Source organism: Schistocerca piceifrons, chromosome 10 (genome assembly GCF_021461385.2).
Source record: "Schistocerca piceifrons isolate TAMUIC-IGC-003096 chromosome 10, iqSchPice1.1, whole genome shotgun sequence".
NCBI lineage: Eukaryota > Metazoa > Arthropoda > Insecta > Orthoptera > Acrididae > Schistocerca > Schistocerca piceifrons.
Window position 1 is genome coordinate 86,014,392 of NC_060147.1, and position 21,918 is coordinate 86,036,309.

Consider the following 21,918-nt stretch of genomic DNA (forward strand, 5'->3'; position numbering starts at 1 on the left):
GAAGGTGTTGGGGGGGTGGGGGAGAGAGAGAGAGAGAGAGAGAGAGAGAGAGAGAGAGAGAGAGAGAGAGAGAGAGATATTTTAGCAAATTGTACATGGTTTAAGTGATTTTTTGACATCCTTGGAATCACAGAATGGGAACATGTTTTCTTCACTGATGAGCTGTCATTTGGTCTTGGTGGATATGTGATTTGTTAAAATGCAAGATATGTGATTAGTTAAAACACAAGAATTTGGTCAACTGAAAATCCACGTGTCTTTCATGAAGATACCTTGCCCAGTCAAAAAATAGGTGTATGGTGTGCCATAAAGCGTCAGAAAATAGTGGGGGCAAATTTTTTTTAACTGCAGTGAACAGTGTTGTTTATTGAGACATCATTATGCCATTTATTTTGCTTCTAGAGGCTGATAAATGTTATTGTTGGTGGTAACAGGACAATGCCACTTGTCACACATCTAATGAAACAAATCGTTTCTTCAGTGAATCTTATTGTGATTGACTCGTCTCTAAAGTCTTATTGCCTCCACATTTTCCCAATTTGTCTCCAGACTTCTTGTGAGGCTACCTTAAAGGAATGCCAATGTGTGTGTGTGTGGCTACACGCCTGGCAGAACTGAAGAATAATGTAATAATGGAGCTTAACATCATCAGTGAAATGTACTCCACAAAATGGCCTCGAGCGTGGTTTGTCTGCCAGAAGTTGTCTGAAGTCTGCATGCTGGTGACCCGGTTTTATCGGATGTTCCAACAATTGATATTGTTGGGTTCTGGACCTCAAAATCAGTTTAACATTTACAAAGTATTGTGTATATATTTGTATTTGAATTTGTAAATAACTGTACTGCCTATCCTGGGTATGAAAACAAAAATGGAATGGGTTGGATCAAGGAAGGAAATAGGCGATGCCCTTTCTTAAAGAACCATTATGGCATTAACACACAGGGATCTGTGGAAATGATAGAAAACGTGAACATGGATGGAAATTGTGTAGTTTGTGTTGCCTCCAAAGCCACTTGACTTACATTTGTAATGTGAACCCTAGTCTTCTGTTCTAGATGACTGAGTGAGTTTTTAAATTCAAACTATGTCTCTGATCAGTGAACCTTACTATTAACTACAGTGCAGAGATCTTCTTGTGGGATATGGTTGCCCATCTCTCCAAAAGATTACCGTCCTGTGTGCCATATTAAAACTTTGATTAAAAGAATATTTCTGCTTCAATGTAGAAAATTCATCCAAAAATGTTCAAAGTTTTGTGATTACCACTGATGTTACAAAGTTATCCATTTTTATTGTTTGGAGATGACTGTGATTCTTGTACTTGTTACAATAATTTTTATTTCTAGAGACTCATTTACGGTTTTAGTTACTGATTTTGGTCTGAAGATTACCATTTGTGATGGTCACACAAGTAGTCTAAAAATGTAAAAGTGATTGTTTCTGGAGACAAAAAATCATTGGTGTGTCACTAGATTTTCTAGGTATAAAAACCAGATTGATTATTGAAAAGGGTGTAAATTAAGCAAATGTATGGCTTACTGTATCATTGTGCTGTAGTTGCAAGGAATATATGAAGTATGCTGTTGTTTAGTATTGTGAATGAGAATTAGCATGAGTACATCTACTAATTAATGTTTGTGCATACCTGGTTCTTGAGCATTTCGTCTGAACCATATATGTATTAATACTATTAACTTTCATGTGTTTATTAATAGTCTAACTGTTGTTTCAGAGCTGATTGTTGAGAAAATTGTGGTATTACAGTCCACATTGCTCCACAATTTTTCATACAATCTCGTACAGAGTATGAGAGAGATATTTTATTGCAGAAGTTTCTGTGGCACATTCAATGGTACGGTTTGGGTTTCCATTTGAGTTGATGATCCAGTTCATGTGCACAATATTTCGATTATCGATGTAGATTTAGTTACATCATTGTGTACTTGCTGCTTGACTGCTGACAGACAGTTGCTTATCTGCCTCGGATTATTGAAAACTCTGTAGGCTCACTTTTAAAAGAGTCTTTTGCCAGACTTGGTGATTCCTTAGTGTCTGTGGTGGAAGCCAAGTTGGTGTTCATTTTCTTTCCACTTCCATAGTTGTATTCACCAGTTATTGAGTGGAAATCTTTTTGCTCACCATTTGGACTCAAACCAAACTGTTTATTTGCTAACCCCAGAACTTGGAAATCATTGAAAGACTGCTACAAAAATACTCCATTTAATATACTTTACTCCCATGACAGAATTAAAGGTTTGCTTTTATAAATATAAAAGCAATATAGGCATTCAATACCTAGGTTTATGCCACATATTGTGCCTACGTGGTACATCATATGCGGGACAGACCAATAGAACAGTAGAGGAGAGTGCTATGAACATAGGTGACACACACAACTGATATAACCAAAATGGATAAGCTATCGTTAAGCACATTATGCAGTATAACTGTAAAATAAAAGATGTCAAATGTTAATGGTACGAGCTGTGTGTGCCTTGTTCGGAAACAAATTTGTTTCATTCACTCGTGGTACTTGCTGTTGATGACAGTAGTGCCCACTTTACTCTTTACCTTCAAGCCTGCATTCAGTACTGCTTGGATCTGTCTTGAGCTTGTTTCTCTGGCAGTGATGGTTGTAAAGTAAAAGCAATACACTGCAGTATGGATATGTTTACTGATGTAGGCTTACCTGATGTGCACCTCGTGTGAGTTCAATGAATGTGTTTATTCCTGAAAATCGGGCATGGGTGGTAGTGAAAGCGTATACTACTTTGAACTGTAGTGTGGCAGTCCCTAGTCACATGACTGAATTAGTATCCACTTCCACCAACTGCACAGTTTGCTTTGTCAAATAATAGCAAAGTAACCCCATGACACTCACCTTGAGGACATAGCACAGTATAAACAGTAAATTTTGTAATTACAAGTATTCCAAGTGACAGAATACAGGTAATCCAAACAAATCTTGTATTAAGCAAAGACAATTTGATTTGTCATTCAGTATTGTGCACAATAACTACTTCATTACCTCATACTATGGGAGAACGAGAGTGACAGATGTGCCCTGACAATCTCTTTCTGGTATTCTGTACGGACTTTTCGGCTCTGAGACTGAGGTGTTGTGTGCATGCCCTGCACGGTCCCCGTGTGTTGCAGCTGGCGATGACAACCAAGGCCCCCCTCCCCCCTCCCCTAGCAGCCCCCCTCCCAGTGCTCCGTCCCCAGAACCTGCGGCCGAAAACCCACCCCCCACAGCGGCTGCCCCACCGAGGGCGGAGACAGCTCCGAAAGAAGGTGACGAGCCCCGCCCGCAGGTAAACGGTAACGCCAAGCCGACACCTACCTCGGCAGTGCCGGATGGCACGGCACCTGGCAAGAAAGTGGAAGAGCTGTACGACATACCTGTGGGTGAGTATGGAAATCGACAATTAGTTTGATGTGTATCGTATAAGCATTTCTAATTCTTTTTTTCTCTGTACTTTCCGTGGTTGGTGCTCTTCAAAAATAGCATGGTGGTATTATCAGCAGACTGGTATCTAATTTTAATACAGTTTTTGACAAGTGACTGTTGCCATGAAATTCTATAATTCCTTAAATAAATATGCGATAATGACAACAATCTAATTGTTCTGAATTATATGATGGATGGAATAATAGGTATATTATTGTGTAGGGAATGTGTCTGCTGGTGACCCCTATTACTGCTACATTCTAGAGTTCTTACCATTTACTGTGCAGCATCTGTTTCACAGTTCCCTGACCTGTTATTTTCCTCAAGTAAAAAGAACAGATGACTGGTTAATAGGTTGTTCAACTACTGTACCAGGGTGTATATGCCCCAGGACAATCGGGAAATGAAGGAAAAACTCGGGAATCTTTTCATCTGGGAAAAACCTGGGAATTTTTCATTGGTTTACTTTTCAGTTAAATTTTTGTAATTTTGACTGGTATGAACTGATATTCCAACAACAACAAAAAAAAAAAAAAAAAAAAAAAAAAAAAAAAAAAAAAAAAAAAAAAAAAAATAAATTAAACCGCTACTCCAGAATAATACTGCAGCAATAAAACATAAAAGACACAATAGCACCAAAACAAAAGTTTGGTTGCACAGAAAATGTGGTATTGACAACAGCAAAACACAGTGGACACAAAAGTGTCTGCTGGCAGCAAAATGTGTCAAAAGCCTTTAGGACGAAGGCTACACAGTACTTCGTAATATCAAACTGCTTTCGATGAGCATGACATTACAACTGTTTACATTTCTAACAGGTCACAGGGAATATTGCAAATGGCGGTTTGAGAAGTGTTGCGTTCAAAGTGATTTTTTTTTATGCAAGATGAATTACGTTGCACGTGAGACTGTGCGATGAATTTCTTAAATGTGACGTGGACTAAAATTGGCTGAAAAAGCGCATCGCAGTTTCAGATTCAGTGCTTCAGAAGCTATTGTGCTGTATATGGTGGAGTTCATATTTATACTTTCATAATACGAAAATATGCAATGTATCTGTTGCAGTGCATCAAAGAACTTCCAAAACACATGGTTTTTGTTTCCTGAAGTTCCAGGAAGTTCTATGCCAATGTATACCAGAGGACTGATAAATTTTATAGCTCCGAGGAAAAGTATACAGTCACTTAACACGGAAAAATTTTCTTTCACCAGGGCCATAATGTATTTTCACCCTGCAAAAAGTGTATTTTCCCTTGCAAAATCCTGGAAAAATCTGGGGATTTTTCTTTTTCTTGTCTGCATATTCACCCTTTGTACAAAATGTATTGTGCACTTCATAGGAGACACTTTTTATTATGCCTTGCATCTTGTGCTGATGGCAGTTCAACCTCCTTGATAAATTGCAATATGTTTTCCCAATTACACAAAACACTAGTTATGACTCTTTGCCTGACATTACACACACTAACGTTATACACCTAACCACTTAAAACTGTTCGTATCAATTACTATTTGTGACTGATGCAGCCATCTGCACAGACTGAGAGCTGATCCATCATTCCATAATGTCCACCTCAGAGATGGACCATCACTCAACTGGTTCAAAGATCAGTACCGTCAATGCTACTTTGAATTTATTTTTGTATGCATTTGTGGGTGAGTGGGTTACAATACAATCCCCACTTGTTATTGTAAAACTGCATTTGGTATGATTTTTATATCACTTTTATTATTCACGCCCCTTATTTTGTGGGTGCTGAGCATCCGAAAGAATTTAGAATGGGGTGCGCAAGTCCTGTAGCACCCACAGTCGGAGCCCCCTGAAAGAGGGTCAATCTCGCATCACACTTGTAAATATTTTCTGATCCAGTCTTATTTAACCTACTCTGTATGAAAAGACCAAACTATAAAAAAATGATGATTACAATGAGAACAATAATTATTCTTGTGAGCAAATAGTTATACATAGCCATGTAACAGTAATCTATTGCTGGAAACCACTTGCTAGAAAATATTATTTTGTATATCTTGAATCTGTCTCTCTTTCCTGTTGGTTTATACATTGTTCTGCAATGCAGCTGCCTCTTCTGTCATTGTGTAAGCTCAGTTTTGTCAAATTGGAAGACAGGCAAGATTATTCACTGCTCAACTTGTTCTTTGAGTAGGAGTTTATTTGTGCTGCAATGCCAATTACCTGTTGTTATGATTTCTTTCTAAATTTGTTCTAGAGCTTTCTTATACAACCAAGGTTTCCCATTATCCCTACAATGTACTGTCTTTGACTTTATGTAGTTAATAATTGAGCATTTTAACAAATAAGTGTTGCATTTTGGAAATAACATTTATTGTTGAATGTATAACATGTTCGTATTAACTTTTTATGTACACAGCATATCTGTTCCCAGGGTGACTAACAGTAGACCATAGGACTCAGAAACCTTGTCAGTGTTAACAGTAAGACTTGTTTGTGCAGAAATAATTAAAATTGTTTCTGTATTGAGATTTATTACGTAACTGAACCATACCATAGCCATAATTTAGTTAGTGTATAAAGCACACGTTTTTTCCTTGTGTTATCAGAAAAGTAAATCCCTGAATGAGTACTATTCCTAAATATGTCCCATCACGAAGTGACCTCTAGGCATGAAAGATTGATTCTATTGCTGAATTTTAAGCATGGAAAGAGATGAAGATGAAATACAAATCAACCTCTTACATGCAACCTGTAATATTACCCTCCCACACATCACTATTAAAATTTTCTGTCTCTGCACAAGTTTTGAAAGCTTCGTGAGGTGTAAGATACAAAAGAAAACCTTTTAACTTACCTTCTTTTTCTCTTGTTGTTGGCTCCAGTTTCTGCGTCTAGGGGTACATTCTTGTGGCTGAAATTTTGATTTAATGTTGTGGGTTCCTGATGACTGAATAACGGAAGATGATTTGCTGTATTAAATATCACACAGACTACACAATATCCACGTCTATCACACCACAAATTACATTATTAGTGACATAGTCAAAAACACGTCTGATTCCGTCAGAACCATGCACACTACTAATAACATTCTGTGGTACTCACAATATTCCAAAGAGTTTACGAAGTGAAAGAGTTTACATACTTTCTTGAATATATCATTATTCAGAAATAAATTTAATAATTAGCATTATACTGTGCAATTAATAACATGAATTTTAAATATGCCAGATATTTTTTAATTTCAAATATTTTTAAAAGAAGAAGAATTTTAACTGTTAGTACATGTTGCTTGTAACAAATTAATTTATTTTTATACATTCCAGCCTGAAATGTAATACATCATACACAGAATCAAATGAAGTTCATTCAGTTAAACAGCTGATACGATGTTCATCTATAGAATAATCGATAGTATACATTGTATCTGTCATTTCTATTAAAAGGGGGTGGGGGGGGGGGCAATGTTAGAGGAGGGTGTCCCACTACAAACTGCAGTGTATGACATAATGACTGAGAACCAGCAAATAACATAATATTAACTGTACCATGTTCTCCTAAATATTTTTATTAATGCTGAATATTAGATGGGTAGATCACGTAACTAAGGAGGACGTACTGAATAGAATTGGGGAGAAGGGGAATTTGTGGCATAACTTGAGGAAGGGATCGGTTAGTAAGACATGTTCTGAGGCATCAAGGGATCACCAGTTTAGTATTGGAGGGCAGCGTGGAGGGTAAAAATCGTAGAGGGAGACCAAGAGATGGATACACTAAGCATATTCAGAAGAATGTAGGTTGCAGTAAGTACTGGGAGGTGAAGAAGCTTGCACAGGATAGAGTAGCATGGAGAGCTGCATGAAACCAGTCTCTGGACTGAAGACCACAACAACAAAAATTTGATGAAAAGCTGATTTTAAAAATAATGGCCACAAAACTTAATTCACATACAGTGTTGTAAACATCATCACACAGCTATCAAGCTGGAGCCTATTGGAGATGATAACATAAAATTCTGCTGATGACTTGTTGCTATATTTGAACTTATGTGAGTAAGAACCCTCAGATGACTACAGATGAAGCAACCTTTTCTCTTTATCTCATTGCAGTGTTCATGCTCACATTATCTGCACTACACAAATATGACAATCGAGACCTATTAATTTTTATATATAATGAATAAATTTTTTTCTGTTTACTTATGCATTCACACTTTCTGAATATAAGATTTAGCTGATTACAGATGGCTGGAAGAAATTATTTATGCCTGTTTTTCAAGTAGATGAGTGCTTCCATTTTGTTTTATAGACTGTATGTGTAATTTGCATTTTACTGCTTATTCGAAACTTTTACACCTTTTAATTAATATTTTATAGCAGAAGAATGTTACTGAAAATATTTAGATAAGAGATTTGCTGCTAATGACTTTCCAAATTAAAGGCCATGCCACTAAGGTTAGCAATGAACTTGAGAGGGGATAACATTTGTCTGTTCTTGCTTCCCACAGGTGACATGGCATCACAGTTAGATTTGCAAATTTAGGGAGGTGATACTAATCCTGTTTTCTGATGTGTTCTACATGCTTTAATTGTTAATTTAAGGCAAGCTAGTGATGGACTCCAGTTTCTCAAGTAGTTGTTAGCAAACTGTTTTGTAAAAATGTACCCATTTTCTCGACAGGTGCTACAACCGACAACCTCCCGCCAGGGGTCCTGTACCGTGTGAAAGCGACGTACAAGTACAATCGCGAGGACGTGGACGAGCTGTCATTCGACGTGGGCGAGATTATCAGAGTCGTGGAGTACGACGACCCGGAGGAACAGGTCTGTAATAGCGGTGGTGCCCCCATCTGGTTCCTCTTCTGTGTGGCTGTAGCATTCTGCTACTTGTAGCTGTCGGCTCAGTAAGAGTGACGGGGGAGCGTCTATTGGTGTAGAGTCTGCCATTACAGGTTTGTTGCAGGATTTTGTACTGTCCAATCTGTGTCTGGATTTTACGTGCAGTCAGTGACAACTAATGGCACTCTATTTATGCCTGATTGAATGCCGCTCCATGTTCCGCATTTCTTCTCATAAATAATCACACTGCACCAAAAATTAGTTACCACAAGAAGACATCTCGCTAATGCTGTATAACACTATCGGATCAATAACAGCCTCAATTATGAGACAAAAAAATGTTGACAAGTTTCTTTGGATATGGAGTATCCAGCTGATGGTTAGATCCTTTAGAGCTGCCACTTTGCAGGGATGTCAATATCAAGCTTTCACTTGCTGTTCCATTTACTCCTACACATTTTCTAGGGATTAACATTGGATGATTTAGTCTGCCAGTCGAAGTGTTGTAGGCTGCTTAAGTGTTAGTTAAACAGGGAGCATGTATATGAAAGGGAAATGTAGAGAGAAACGTTGTAGTTCATAGGAGCTGCGATCAAAAAATAATGGGAATTTAATTTCACAGGCCTTAAACATCCAAATTTTAATTTTTAAAATCTTGTTAGTACACATTTATCTGATGTATGCTGGCATTTTCATCTGTTTTGAATATTTAGTTTATTGTTGACAGTCGAGAAGGTTAAAAGCGGTGTAAAGTGCCTTACGACTTCTTACTTTCAAAAAAGATAGATCAAAGAATGTACATTAAATTGTGCTTGAAAAATGGAATAAAGTGCAGCACTGCATTCAAAATGCTGACTGTGGCTCCTGGTGAATCTGCTACGAGTAAGACGAGGTTTTATGAGCGGTATAAATGTTCCAAAGTGGGTTGAGAAGATTTTGAAGATGACAATTGCCCAGGATAGCCTAGCACATAAATTACTGATGACAATGAGGAAGAAATAAAGAAAATGATTCAGGAAAATTGTTGAATCACCATCAGAGGGGTTGCTCATGATATCGGCATATCCTTTGGCTCATGACAAGCAATTTTTTTCTATTTTTTTTTTTTTTTCTTCAGCATGAAATGTGTAGCACCAAAGTTTGTTTTGAAATTATTGAGGTTCGACCAAAAATGATATCGCATACAATACACACTGCTCAGGAATTGATGAATGAAGTAACAATGATCCAGAACTTCTAATTATAAGGAAGGTTATAACAGGTAGCAAAACATGGGTATATGGGTATGATGGCATAACTGAGGCCTAATCATCCCAATCGAAACTGCCAAAACTGAAAAAAATTAAAGTTGAATTACGTGTGAAGGTTCCTTCCACTATTTTCTTCAATTAAAATGGGATAGTCCATCATGAATTCCTGTCTTATGGCCGTACTGTCAATAAGGGATACTTCCTGGGAGTTACGTGCTATTTGTCTCAAGCAATCTGAATGCATCATAATACTGCTCCTGCTTGCACATCGATGCTTTTTCATCGCTTTTCGGCAAAAACAAAACCATTATGTTGCCTCAACCACTGTATTTGCCATGGCCTCCTGCAACTTCTTTCTATTCCTAAGACTGAAGACAACCATGAAAGGGCCTCATTTTATATTAACTTCTTCGTTTTATTTTCCTTTAAGCATAAAATTACGCATTCCCTGTGATAAAAGTGTGGCAGAATGTGCATAAAACATTCACCCTAATGCACTTCATTCCACCAGAACCTTTAGATATTTCATTCATGTAACTGTGTAGTGGCATATATACTGATAAAATGGCCTGTTACTCTATGTACTGATGTTGCTATTAACCGGACAGTCTCTTTGTTCGCTGCTCAGTTCAGTTCAGAATCAGTTAAGTTTAGCTTTTGGTGGTACATCATTGTATGGCTTTTGCAATTGCATTTCTAATTTCCAACATTCCATACTTTTGTAGAAAGTTATCATTTTTAATTGTCTACTTGATTCCACCTCGTGAGGAGTCCCTTCATGGTGGTATAGATAGTGTTAGGTGCCCATAAAATAAAGGAATTGACAACTCCACTGTACACTTGAAAGGACACACTGAAAGATGATAAGTGTTCGACAAAGAAATTTTCAAATGTTTGACAAAAATTAAACACTTTCAATCTCACGATACTGACACATATGGCACAGATTTGTACCATATTCTGTTTGTGTGACTGCATGATACTCATTTGTAAAATATTGTTAATGTTGTTTTGCTGAGGACATGAAGTCATTAATATAAAACTTTAATTTATTACATGTTGTATATAACACCTATATAATTGTACCTTTTGTGTCTATCAGTGATTTTACTATGATGATATCATTTTTTGTCACATTTCTTTTCTATGGTGACTTCCAGGGTAACAGCATATCCCCATGTTACTTTGAATGATATATTATGCAGCTTTTTTAATACCAAAGATCTAATTAATGTTACTGGTACTGGTTTTAAATAGCTGTGCACTCCAATAAATAAAAAAAAGCTATCTGAAATTTATGATTTCTGGATGGCAGATTATCTTAGATGACAGAAAACGATATTTTTAGTAAGTGGTGCACAAATTAACACATCTCACTTCCACTGTGCACCTTTCTTTCATCACCTGCCCCCCCCCCCCCCCCCCTCAACTGATGTGCTCGTGATAGCAACCCAGAAACTCATTTCTAGTAGACTTAATTTTATTCTCTAGAAATAGTAGCAGGGGCTAAAAGGCTCAAAATTGAGCATTGTATTAGATTAGAGAGGGCAAGATATCCTGGAATCTGAGCACTGTTCATCCTCAGTCAAGCTCTGATTCTTTCACCAAGTTCAACATGAATCCCCTTACTGTATTTTCTCGGATAAAATGTATCTGGACTTTTTCTGTACTATGTGCCCTCTCTTTTGGTTTTGACTTCCATCTAGTGCTCACAGACCTCTTATTACACACTGACCTTACACACAGACTCATTGTTAACAGGAAATCTGTTAATGCATCACAGTACTGCCGCACGATACATGCTGCAGTATGTAAACGAATGCTTCTGGTAAGAGGCTGCCCGCATGGCTAATTCCCAAAACTGTCCAGTCTGACCAAGGCAGTACCCATCCCATCCCAGTGATCTACCATGTGTTCCCTAAACTATTTAAGGGTCAATTCTTTCAAAAGCCAGTGCTGTAGGATAAGTGCAGACACAGATTGAATATTTACTGCTACTGGCAAAACAAAATATTGCTTGAACAAAACCTCATACATTAAAAGAAATGTGTTTAGTATTTTCCACTAAAACCTCAGAAGCCTCATAAATATAAAAGGTGACTGTCTTATATCCATTCAAGAAAATGAAAGGGTACATGGAATTTCAGCAGACTTGTTGTGCATAGCAGAACAAGACCTGTTTTGACATATGAAGGTCTTAAAAATGTTTCCAACCCTTCAGGTTAATGAAGAAAGACTCTTAAGCTCTGTAAAGCAGTTGGATACAGTTTTAATAAGGTCATGCAGATGTTCCTGGAGAATCATTGTTTTTGGAGGCTTTAACATCAATTTTCTGTCGGATGGTACTGACTAAGGGCACCTAAGTTGTTAATGTACAGCTATGCATTATTTTCCTCAGTAAACTTCCCAAGAGGATTGAGCTGGCCTCTTGTCGCCGAGCGATTCTAGGCACTTTAGTCTGGAACCACGCGGCTGCTATGGTTGCAGGTTCGAATCCTGCCTCGGGCATGGATGTGTGTGAACAAAATAGTGCAACAGCTATTGACAATTAGGTTTTAGACCAAACAGTCTGCATTTATTTAGCACTAACGTTAATAGTAAATGGTTTATCTTACCATGGCAGACAGTTGTTAATAATAAAATACACTTAAGAGCCAAAGAAACTGGTACACTTGCCTAATATTGTGCAGGACCCCCGCCAGCATGCAGAAGTGTCACAACATGATGTGGCACAGACTTGACCAGTGTCTGAAGTAGTGCTGGAGGTAAGTGACGCCATGAATTCTGCAGGGCTGTCCATAAATCCATAAGAGCACAAAGGGTGGAGAGCTCTTCTGAATAACATGTTACAAGGCATCCCAGATATGCTCAATGATGTTCATGTCTGGGGAGTTTGGTGGCCAGTGGAAGTGTTTAAACTCAGAAGAGTCTTCCTGTAACAATTCTGGACGTGTGGGGTGTCGCGTTGTCCTTCTGGAATTGCCCAAGTCGTCCTGAATGCACAATGGAGATGAATGGATGCAGGTGATCAAACAGGATGCTTATGTATGTGTCACCTGTCAGAGTCGTATATAGATGTATCAGGGATCCCATATCATTTCAACTGCACAAGCCTCATGCCATTATAGTCTCCACCAGCTTGAAAGTCCTCTGCTGACATGCAGGGTCCATGGATACCTGTACACATCCATCCACTGGATACAATTTGAAATGAGACTTGTCCAACCAGGGAACATGTTTCCAGTCATCAACAGTGCAATGTTGGTGTTGATGCGGCCTGGCGACGTGTAAAGCTTTGTGTTGTGCTGGGTACATGAGTGGGCCTTCAGCTCCGAAAGCCCATACCGATGATGTTTCATTGAATGGGTCGCACGTTGACACTTGCTGATGGCCCAGCATTGAAATCTGCAGCAATTTGCAGGAGGATTGCACTTCAGTCATATTGAAAGATTCTCTTCAGGCGTCATTGGTCCCGTTCTTGCAGGATCTTTTCCCGGCCGCAGCGATGTCGGAGATTTGATGTTCTACCAGATTCCTGATATTCACGGTACACTCGTGAAACAGTCATATGGGAAAATCCTCACGTCACCACTACCTCAGAGATGCTGTGTCCCATTGCTTGTGCACCAACTGTAACACCACACCATGTTCAAACTCATTTAAAGAGTTGAAACTGCATTATCACCAGTATGGTAAAAATCTCCAATCTGATATTAAAAAAGCAAAACTCGTGTAGGAAGGTAGAAGATGAGGTACTGATGGAACTGAGGGCAGGCCGTGGGTCATGCTTGCCTGCTGAATGAAACAATCCCAGGTTTGAGTCCCAGTCTGGCCGACAGTTTTAATCTGCCAGGCAGTTCAAAGCTTGTGTATTTTACTACAAAAATACGTTACTCCAAGAATAAGCCAAAAACTATTTTAATCGTAACTAAAAATGAAACAAACAATTTAGTGACCATTATGAAATTCATCCCCTAGCTAAGATCTCTGCAGAAATGGTTACACTTGCAAACCATCAACCAACAAATTCTGTTGTTACTTCCTCACATTGATAGCAGACATTGCACCCACTAACAAACAAAAAAATGCACACGAGTTAGATTTACTTGTACAGACACTCCATGTACCATCAACAAATATTAGTTTAAAAAACACAACCCTAAGAATATTTGCAAAATTCATCAGATCACCAAAAAGTAGTAAATCTGCTGGCTGTGGTGGTGTTTCTAGCAGAATATTTAATTCTTGTTAAAACACGAACACAGAAAGTGGTGTAAAAAGTGACTTGATAGCATTACCCGTAAGTTATTCTTGAAGTGAATGTACAGCTCTGAGTGTATTTCATAAAAGACGTAAATATCGCATAATAACAGCCATTTGCAAAACTGGAGACATGGAAACCACCTCCAATTACAGATCTATCTATTACCTTCCAGTCTTTGCAAAAGCGTTTGAGACAGTGACCTATGGTAGAATACGTTTTCATTTAAGTGAGCAGAACTTGTCTGCTGCCTCTCCCATTGACTTTCAGGAAGAAATCTCGGTAGATACAGGAATACCTGACCTGACAAATGATGTCATGGCAGAGCTCAAAAAGAAAAATTGTTCTGTTGGGAAATTCTGTGATATGTCCCAAAGCCTTTGATTCTGTTGATCACAGAATTCTACTTTATGAGACAGACCTAGTGGCCAGTACTCAACTTGAGTAAGCAAAATATTTACTTTTATATGGTGTTGGAATTATTAATTCCGTTTCTTCTGAGGAAGGATAGGTTCCCCCTTTTGTGGGAAGGTGAGCAAGATGATGAACACTGTGCCATTGACTGTCACTTGATCTGTGGATTGTATTGATTGTATTGGTAACCCATACTCAGCTCCTGCAAATGATGAGGATATCCAACAACTTATGACCATGATGCCTAGTGATTACACAGGAAGCATTTGCAGACTGTTTCTATCAACTTTACTACTGATGTCAGAAGTGTGTTGTAGCTAAACGTGATTATTTTGAAGGTTTTTTAACTATTGTTTCCTTTATTTTCTGAGACCATTCATTGAACTTATATTTATGAATAATACTGTTGTTTTTCACCAGTCATTAATTGCCGTCAACAACTTTATAAGAAATTGAATGTACTGTTAGGGTATTGTCAGTATGCTCAACATTTCAAAAGAGCCATGTCCATGTTCTGTACCACAACACTTTCTTCCTCAATGGAGAGTTGTGCCAAAAAATGTGAAGTCGACTTTGACACTGGTATCTCCAACATCTGATACTATCTGTAATATAAAAGTTGTAAAGCTTAAGCATTTATGGTGAGCCGTAACATGTAACTTCCAGGTGAGATTCTTATCAATATGGTTATTGTGAATAAAACAGTCTAGTTCACCAAATTGATTGATTGATTTATTATGCTATTTTGGATACGTCAGATCTACAATTAAGATAAAAGGAACATAAAGAGTGACAGGTGTTTGTTGTTCAACATTAAAAAAAAAATATTTTTAGAAAGTTCACTCACCGAAAAACTTAGAACTTGCAAAACAAGGTTCCACGTCAGTCGTAAAATCTATGCCTAATTGAGGTGTCAGCTAATATGAAGACATTCATTGTAGCAACATGTGGACCTAGATAGAGCTGTGTTCCAAAATATTTGAATTTAACAATCAGATTTGCTTTTATTCTTTACAGTCTGTTTTAAAAATCTACACATTTTACAGTATTGTTTGGCTAAGTTTTAGTTCAGTTTTTTTATTTATTTGACATGTGTAATTGTAACAACAATTACTAATTAATACTCCCCATTATGTTAATGCAAAATATGTTTAATACTGAAGTACACACAGCTGTTATACAGTATTTTCTATACAACACAGTCAATTAATACTTGTTAAGTTTAAGCAAAGTCCACACGGACTAATTGCCGCCATCTGTAAAGTTAATGTCATGAGTATCCAACTATATTCATTTGTTGCCATTTATAATTGAGCTTTGTATGTTTATAATTAAAAGAATGTCTGTCTTTTTTACAAGAATGGAGTGAACAAGGAGAAAAAGAAGATAAAATAAAATTTTAAGGCAACAACCTCACACTAGCTCCACCCATCTTCATATAATTTTTTAACTCTGTCGTTAGTTGATGCCATTATTAGAGCTTTAAGATTGACAATGAACCTTTGTTTTGCAAGTTCTAAGTTCAGTAAACTTTATTAAATATATTTTTTAACTTTTGTTTTTAATTTATTGTAGCTTAGAGATCTACAACTTGTTGCACTTTATGTTCCTTTAATCTTAATTGCAGATAACTGATGAAAGTAGTAGCCAAAAATGGCATAAAAATAAAGCAGTTTATTTGCCAATCTTAGACAGTTTTTTCACAAAAGTATCATAAGTCCATTTGCAGAGAACCAGTTATTAATTCTTATAGCCTTAATTATAATTCCTGAAATGCAAGCAGAGAGAAAGAGTCAGACATCTCAGGTGCTTAATGGTGTATCATTTATACTGGGTGGTTATAATTAATGTCCAGCTACTTGTGGCGATCCAGTGTGAGTCGTAATTATCATATGAGAAAGAAACTTGGCAGATGAGCTAATGTAGAACCAATTTACACTGGGAAAAAAAAATAGCTCTAATGTTGGCCACCAGGTGCAAATCTGCTGCTGTACATCTGCAAATTGTGTAAGTGGCAGTTAATAATAAAATCAACATTATGACTTTCTCATTCATTTCACCGTTTCTGCTCATGTCCCGTTTCTAATCCATTGCATATGGAAACATTTCTATAGGTCTTTCTTGCATTCACAGTAGACTTGGCCACTGTTTCTACTTTTCGAAACAGTGTATCGATACATGGAACTGTTTCAGTGTTTCGGAACAGCTGTGGTTCACTGTTTCGAAACAGTGGTGTTTCATTCCGCCCCTGTCTCAGATAACCGGACCAGATTCGATCTCGAGCCAGACACAGAAACTGTATCGTTGTTTCAAAATAAGGCTGTTTCAGTCGACCTGTGCTTGGAACGGACTAATTGTATCGAAACAGGGATGTTTCATTCCGCTCTGTGTCGGACGAGATTCGGGCTCGGCACGGGTACTGAAACACAACATACCACTTCGTGAAACACTTTCAAGAGTGTCGAAATCTTTTTGACAAGCAATAAGCAGGAAGCTTAAGATATCCGAAAATAAAGCTTCATTTCTAGCTGACTGTCCTATTCTGAAATGGCGTAACATCTGCTTTATAAACACTAACCAAGCAATAAAACAACACATACTGTTCACATTCAAAATAATAAATATGTGAAAATCATTCAGTTAAATTACACTTTTTTTATAACATACGCTTCTCTGTTCATGTACAGTAATCATATTAAGAAATGCAAGTAAGCCTACAACATTTTGAATTAAAAAGGCGTAGAGTGACAGTTATTAGACATATACATACATTTGATGTAGGTATAATTGCAAGCAATCTGACATATCACTGATAGTGTAATGGTGAACGGGAAGGGCTGGGAAGCATGGTGAATTTATAGTAACGGTTCGAAACACCTTGAAAGACAAATTTTTTCTGTTATATTTTGTTATTTATTCAAATTACTTGGCATTATTTGTAAGTCTATAGTCACTGTGCCTATTATCCACAATGATTCTCTTTGTGTGCATGGAAATTAGCAGGATGGGTATATTAAGGAATGTGGTAATCCTAGTTGCATATCCGTTGTTTCTGCAGTTTGCTTCCACCTCCAGTTCCGTTCGCGGTGGTTCTTCTATCTTCAGCTATGGCTGTCCTCAGCCAATTGAAAAGTATGGAAGTCACACAACACGCAGCACATTTGCTGCAGGAAATACAAAACTGGCAAGACGCCTAAGTGATAGTTTCATACTTTCTGCAATATGATCAGCGCTCTCGCACCTCCTTTGTGTTTATATGGACATACTTATACGGTAGACATTCAAGATGATAAAATGTGTAGGTTTATTAGATTACGAAACACAAACTGTTTCACTGTTTCGAAGCAGCGTATCGAAACATTACAATGTACTGTTTCATTTGTCTCGAAACAGTCTCTAATTCACAGCAAAATATCTGTCAAGTTTCACTGTCATTCAATGATTACAGTCCACACTGGACCTCCGTGAGCAGCTGCACTTTAATTATAGCCACCCAGTATAGAATAAGAACAAGATGGCAACCGGTATTAAACCCAGCCAGTACACCGGTAGTGATTATTCCACATTCTGAAGAGGTTGTTTCATTGTGCACACTCCCTGGGTTCCTTATTGCAACATTCTTTTACATAGATAAGCATTCCTATTCTATTTCAAATATTGCCATAGTCATAAAGAATGTTTGGAGACTAATAGAATGGGTTTTGTTGTGTTCCAGGAGGAAGGCTGGCTGATGGGCGTGAAAGAGGGTACAGGAGAGAAGGGCATGTTCCCTGCCAACTTCACGCGGCCGCTGTGAGGTGGCCGCTGCCGCACGGATCTGTGACGGCAGCTTCCGGCCTCGCGGCGCGGCTCGGCCGGCAGTTCCTTGGCCGGCCGGTCCACTCTTGGCTCTGCTCCTGGCCCACCGCAATCCGTTTCCCGTCACACGCAAACCTGAGAATCTCTGCTTTACTCGAGAGGGCCTGTCCACCTCTATACTACATGTGACTTTCCCTGCTGCCACGGTGCAGACAAAACTGTGTAAATGGTGCAGAGTGACATCATTCTATGATTACAACTTGTTAGTCAATTGCAGGATGACAGATCCTCTGAAGGTGAAGTTCTGAAAATGTTGGTCAGTTTTAAAAGGCAGTATAGTTTCACTTAGTTATTGTATGTGTTAGAGAGAAATATTGTCAGACCATTGAATTTTCGGAGGAGGGTTCTTACCTCCTAGACGACAAATGTCACGTATGAAAAAAGGACAAGTAAGCATACATTTTAATGGAGTTGTTCTTTTAGTTTTGTTTAACATGCTCTGCCTGTATTGGCTACATTTTGGTGCCGTGTTGTTATATTTGGCTACTCTGAAGCAATCACGGTCTAATTTAAATTTCTTTTAAGAAGTTTACAGCATATTTTATCTTATTTTAATATAAATATAACTACTATGACAGCTATAAGTTTGCTGCAGGTTTTCTTATAGCTGCTCACATTGCTCAGAATACGAATCACACTCATTCTTGTCTTGCTGATACTGTTGCAAGCCCACAGGCTAAGGGACTATTCAAATTTCTATTTCCATTTACTGATTCCCCCCCACCTCCCCCTCAAGAACATCAAGATATCTCTCCCACTTTTTTGGTCTTCTTTGCCTTGTCTTGGGCATAAAATCGTGCCAAATGAAAATTACTCTTCTGAATTTATTTTTATATACAATAGTTTATAAGAATATTACAAGTAATCATTATGTGCTACACCACAGGACAATTATTTCTCACTATTGTGTTTCTCTGTTAGCATGCTGAATTTTATTGCTGTTGTAAATTGTCATTTGTGTGTTTTTTTTTTAGAAATAATCATTTGTGAACAAACGTCGATACAGAATAAGACATTTTAAACAGAGTTGTGCCGATTTTGCTTCGGTTATAATTTTACCCTCGTCAAGACAAGAACCCAGACGTGGAGCCAAGAGTGACTGTAAAATTGTTACATATATTGTATTGTATTTGTAGAATCTGTAAGAGTACTTTATCAGTGGCCTATGTCCTGTAACACAGTTTTTGTGGCAGACACCCTCCTACCTAGGCACCTGCATAAAGAGAGTGGGCACTCTTCGAAGCTCTTGTCAGCACGCTGCAAACCTGTCCCCAAACGTTTTCATTCTGTCCGTCCGGAGATACATCGAAGTTTTCACTATGTGCATTTAGTACTCCTTACAGATTTACCTGTTCAAGTTGTAAACATTCCACTTGACCAGCAATAAATGATATGGCACGTGTTTATCGTAATGTGCCACTGTTGCCAAATTGCCATCTTTGTGAGAAAGCATTTTATATGGCAGTGTTTTTATCCTTCTTCTTGAGAAATTTCTTTCTTCCTGCAGTTGAGAGAGAACTGAGTAGAAAAATAGATATTTTGTCGATCTACCTCCTTGTATGTAGCCCGGTGGAATATTGGAAACTACAAAAACCAAATGTTCTCTCCATAATCTTGCACAACACAAAATTGTCTCCAAAATTTTTTTTCTTCCATCAGAAAAAGGTATTCTGCAGGTGCCTAGCTAGGAGTTAAAACTGCCCATAAGTGCCTTTATTAAACGAAAAGAGAAGAAAAGTACATAACAAGACACTAATTCTATTAATAGTCTGAAAGGAGACTGCCAGTACTTCCTAATGTCTATGTGACAGTATTTATTACACTGGAAAGTAAACACACATAGACAGAAAAAATTGGGGAAATTTCTGATCTGCTGGTTTGCTTCTTGCTTTAAGAAATGTGTAAGCTGACCAGTTCCACTGCATGCTCACAGTTTGTTTCAGGGAGCATTTATGCCAATTTGTGTCTTCCTTTAGCTGCTGCTATCCAATCCATTCTCTCAAAACAGGGAAAGGTGGATCACAGGCTTTCAGTCTAAATTGAAATTGTTGCTCACATTACTGTCTTTATTCCCACTTCGCACTTCATGGGGATAATTTTACACTTTTTTTTATGCCTCCCCCACCCTCTCCATTAGGGGCACTACCTGTGTCTTTGGGAACCACTGGTGAAGGTTTCAGAACGTCACAGTTCATTTTCTTGCTATGCCATCATTTCATTTGTGAATTTACAATAGTGTAGCATTCATCATACCCTGTTATTCGTCAGCATAGAGTATTAGGTTGTCTGTCAACACTGAATAAAAATACTCATAAAAATGTTGTTGTTCTAATATTAATCTCAGTTTATTATTATCTTTATACCATAGCAGTTATTTTATCCACTTTTTTCTCCTCCCATTTCACTGGGGAGCATGAATTTGTGATGTGTGCGCTTCCAAGAATTATAGGAGAGCTGAAAGCTCAAAGAATCTTGTCACCCCTTCCAGTAGAATGACAAGTAGTTTCTGGATAATTTTATCCGGATAAGTGGAGTGTTTTATTTTTTAAAGAAAATGTAAGAAATTGAAGGGACAATTTAGTTCAGTCAACATTGCTTATTGTGTATTGCTTTTAAGTCGTTGTTGTTGTTTTCTTTGTTGATTACAAATGTGCTCCTTATTTAAAGTGTAAACCTTTTTACACCTCCTCCCGTCCATTTGTTTGTTTGTAAGAAGCATTCAGCCCATCGTGTCATTCATTTTCCATTCGCATGCATTTCAGATGTTATTTTCAGGCATTTTTAAAACATTTTTACTACACATAATTCATGATTTATTGTGATTAGTTCTCATTATTTCCAGTTGAAGCACTGGTGCCATTTTGAAATAATAATTATATTACTGTGAACATGTGTACATTACTGTTGTTCTGATTTTTATTGATATTGTGATACATAAACTGTCATTGTAGCCAGAACATGAACAGATTTTAATATTGCTTTATCACATAGATAAGGAAAAAGTTGTGTCTTGAGCAGCTGATTTTTTTTTATTTGTGTGTTCTGAACACATTTCGTATTTATGCTGGGTGTGTTCAGTGGTGTGAAAGTGTATGAAGAAACTTGAAGATTGCTGTGTACCACTACTGTTCACCACTTCCGCATCTCCCTCTGCTACTTCTGCTTGGCAAAAAACAATTTTTTTTCTAATCTGTATGATAAAGCAAATTGAAGTTGCAACTGAGGAAAAATGGCTGAAAATATTAACAATAACAGATTTTAATTTGTACCATTTTTGGAAACTTATCTTTCCTTTTTTTGCCATATTCTCGAAGTAAGATAGACTGCCGCTATATACTGTTACAAATATATTGAACTAAATTTTTTTCATAAGTAAAACTGTTTTAGTTTAATATGTATAGAGAAACTAAAACACTGTATCTTGTTTTAAAAGATATTAAAAGTTTTGCTCAACCTTCTTCCTTGGCTTCAATGATCTGAATGGATAACAGCATTTGTTGGTTCTGTTACTGAAATCAGATTTTTAATATCACATGATGTGCGGCACAAATAATGACATCATATAGCTGAAGAGAAAATAGTGTGCACAAAATAATATACAGGGTGTTCAGAAAAAAAAGTATCTAATACTTTGAAAGTTGGTAGTACTCATTGAAACAAGTCCATTACATAGGGTCCGGAGATACATTCTTTCTGAGATACACACACGTCTATAGGAAGGGTTGTGCGACTCTCGGTTGTGGATATTACCACAGTCATTTGGCACTCCGTCAAATGTTTTGGCAGGTGTCTACTCACAGTACTCTACCTACCATTATGCGGTCTGCAGTCAGTTGTATGGTTTGACTCATGCTGTGGGCTGCGTTACTTT

The 21,918-nt window shown here is 37.6% G+C and overlaps 1 protein-coding gene across 2 annotated transcripts in view; it reads left to right on the forward strand.

Moving 5' to 3' along the window:
- LOC124718646 (myc box-dependent-interacting protein 1) overlaps positions 1-21,505 on the forward strand; it is a 446,366-nt gene extending 424,861 nt beyond the window's left edge. Inside the window, exons 7-9 of one of the 2 annotated variants that reach the window (XM_047244274.1) lie at positions 3,158-3,409; positions 8,107-8,249; positions 17,905-21,505. In XM_047244274.1, the coding sequence (XP_047100230.1) occupies positions 3,158-3,409; positions 8,107-8,249; positions 17,905-17,985 (476 nt within the window). In that variant the 3' untranslated portion in view covers positions 17,986-21,505. The remainder of the gene's footprint in view (positions 1-3,157; positions 3,410-8,106; positions 8,250-17,904) is intronic. The other variant, XM_047244275.1, reaches the window with a different exon arrangement.
- Positions 21,506-21,918: the final 413 nt, after the last annotated feature.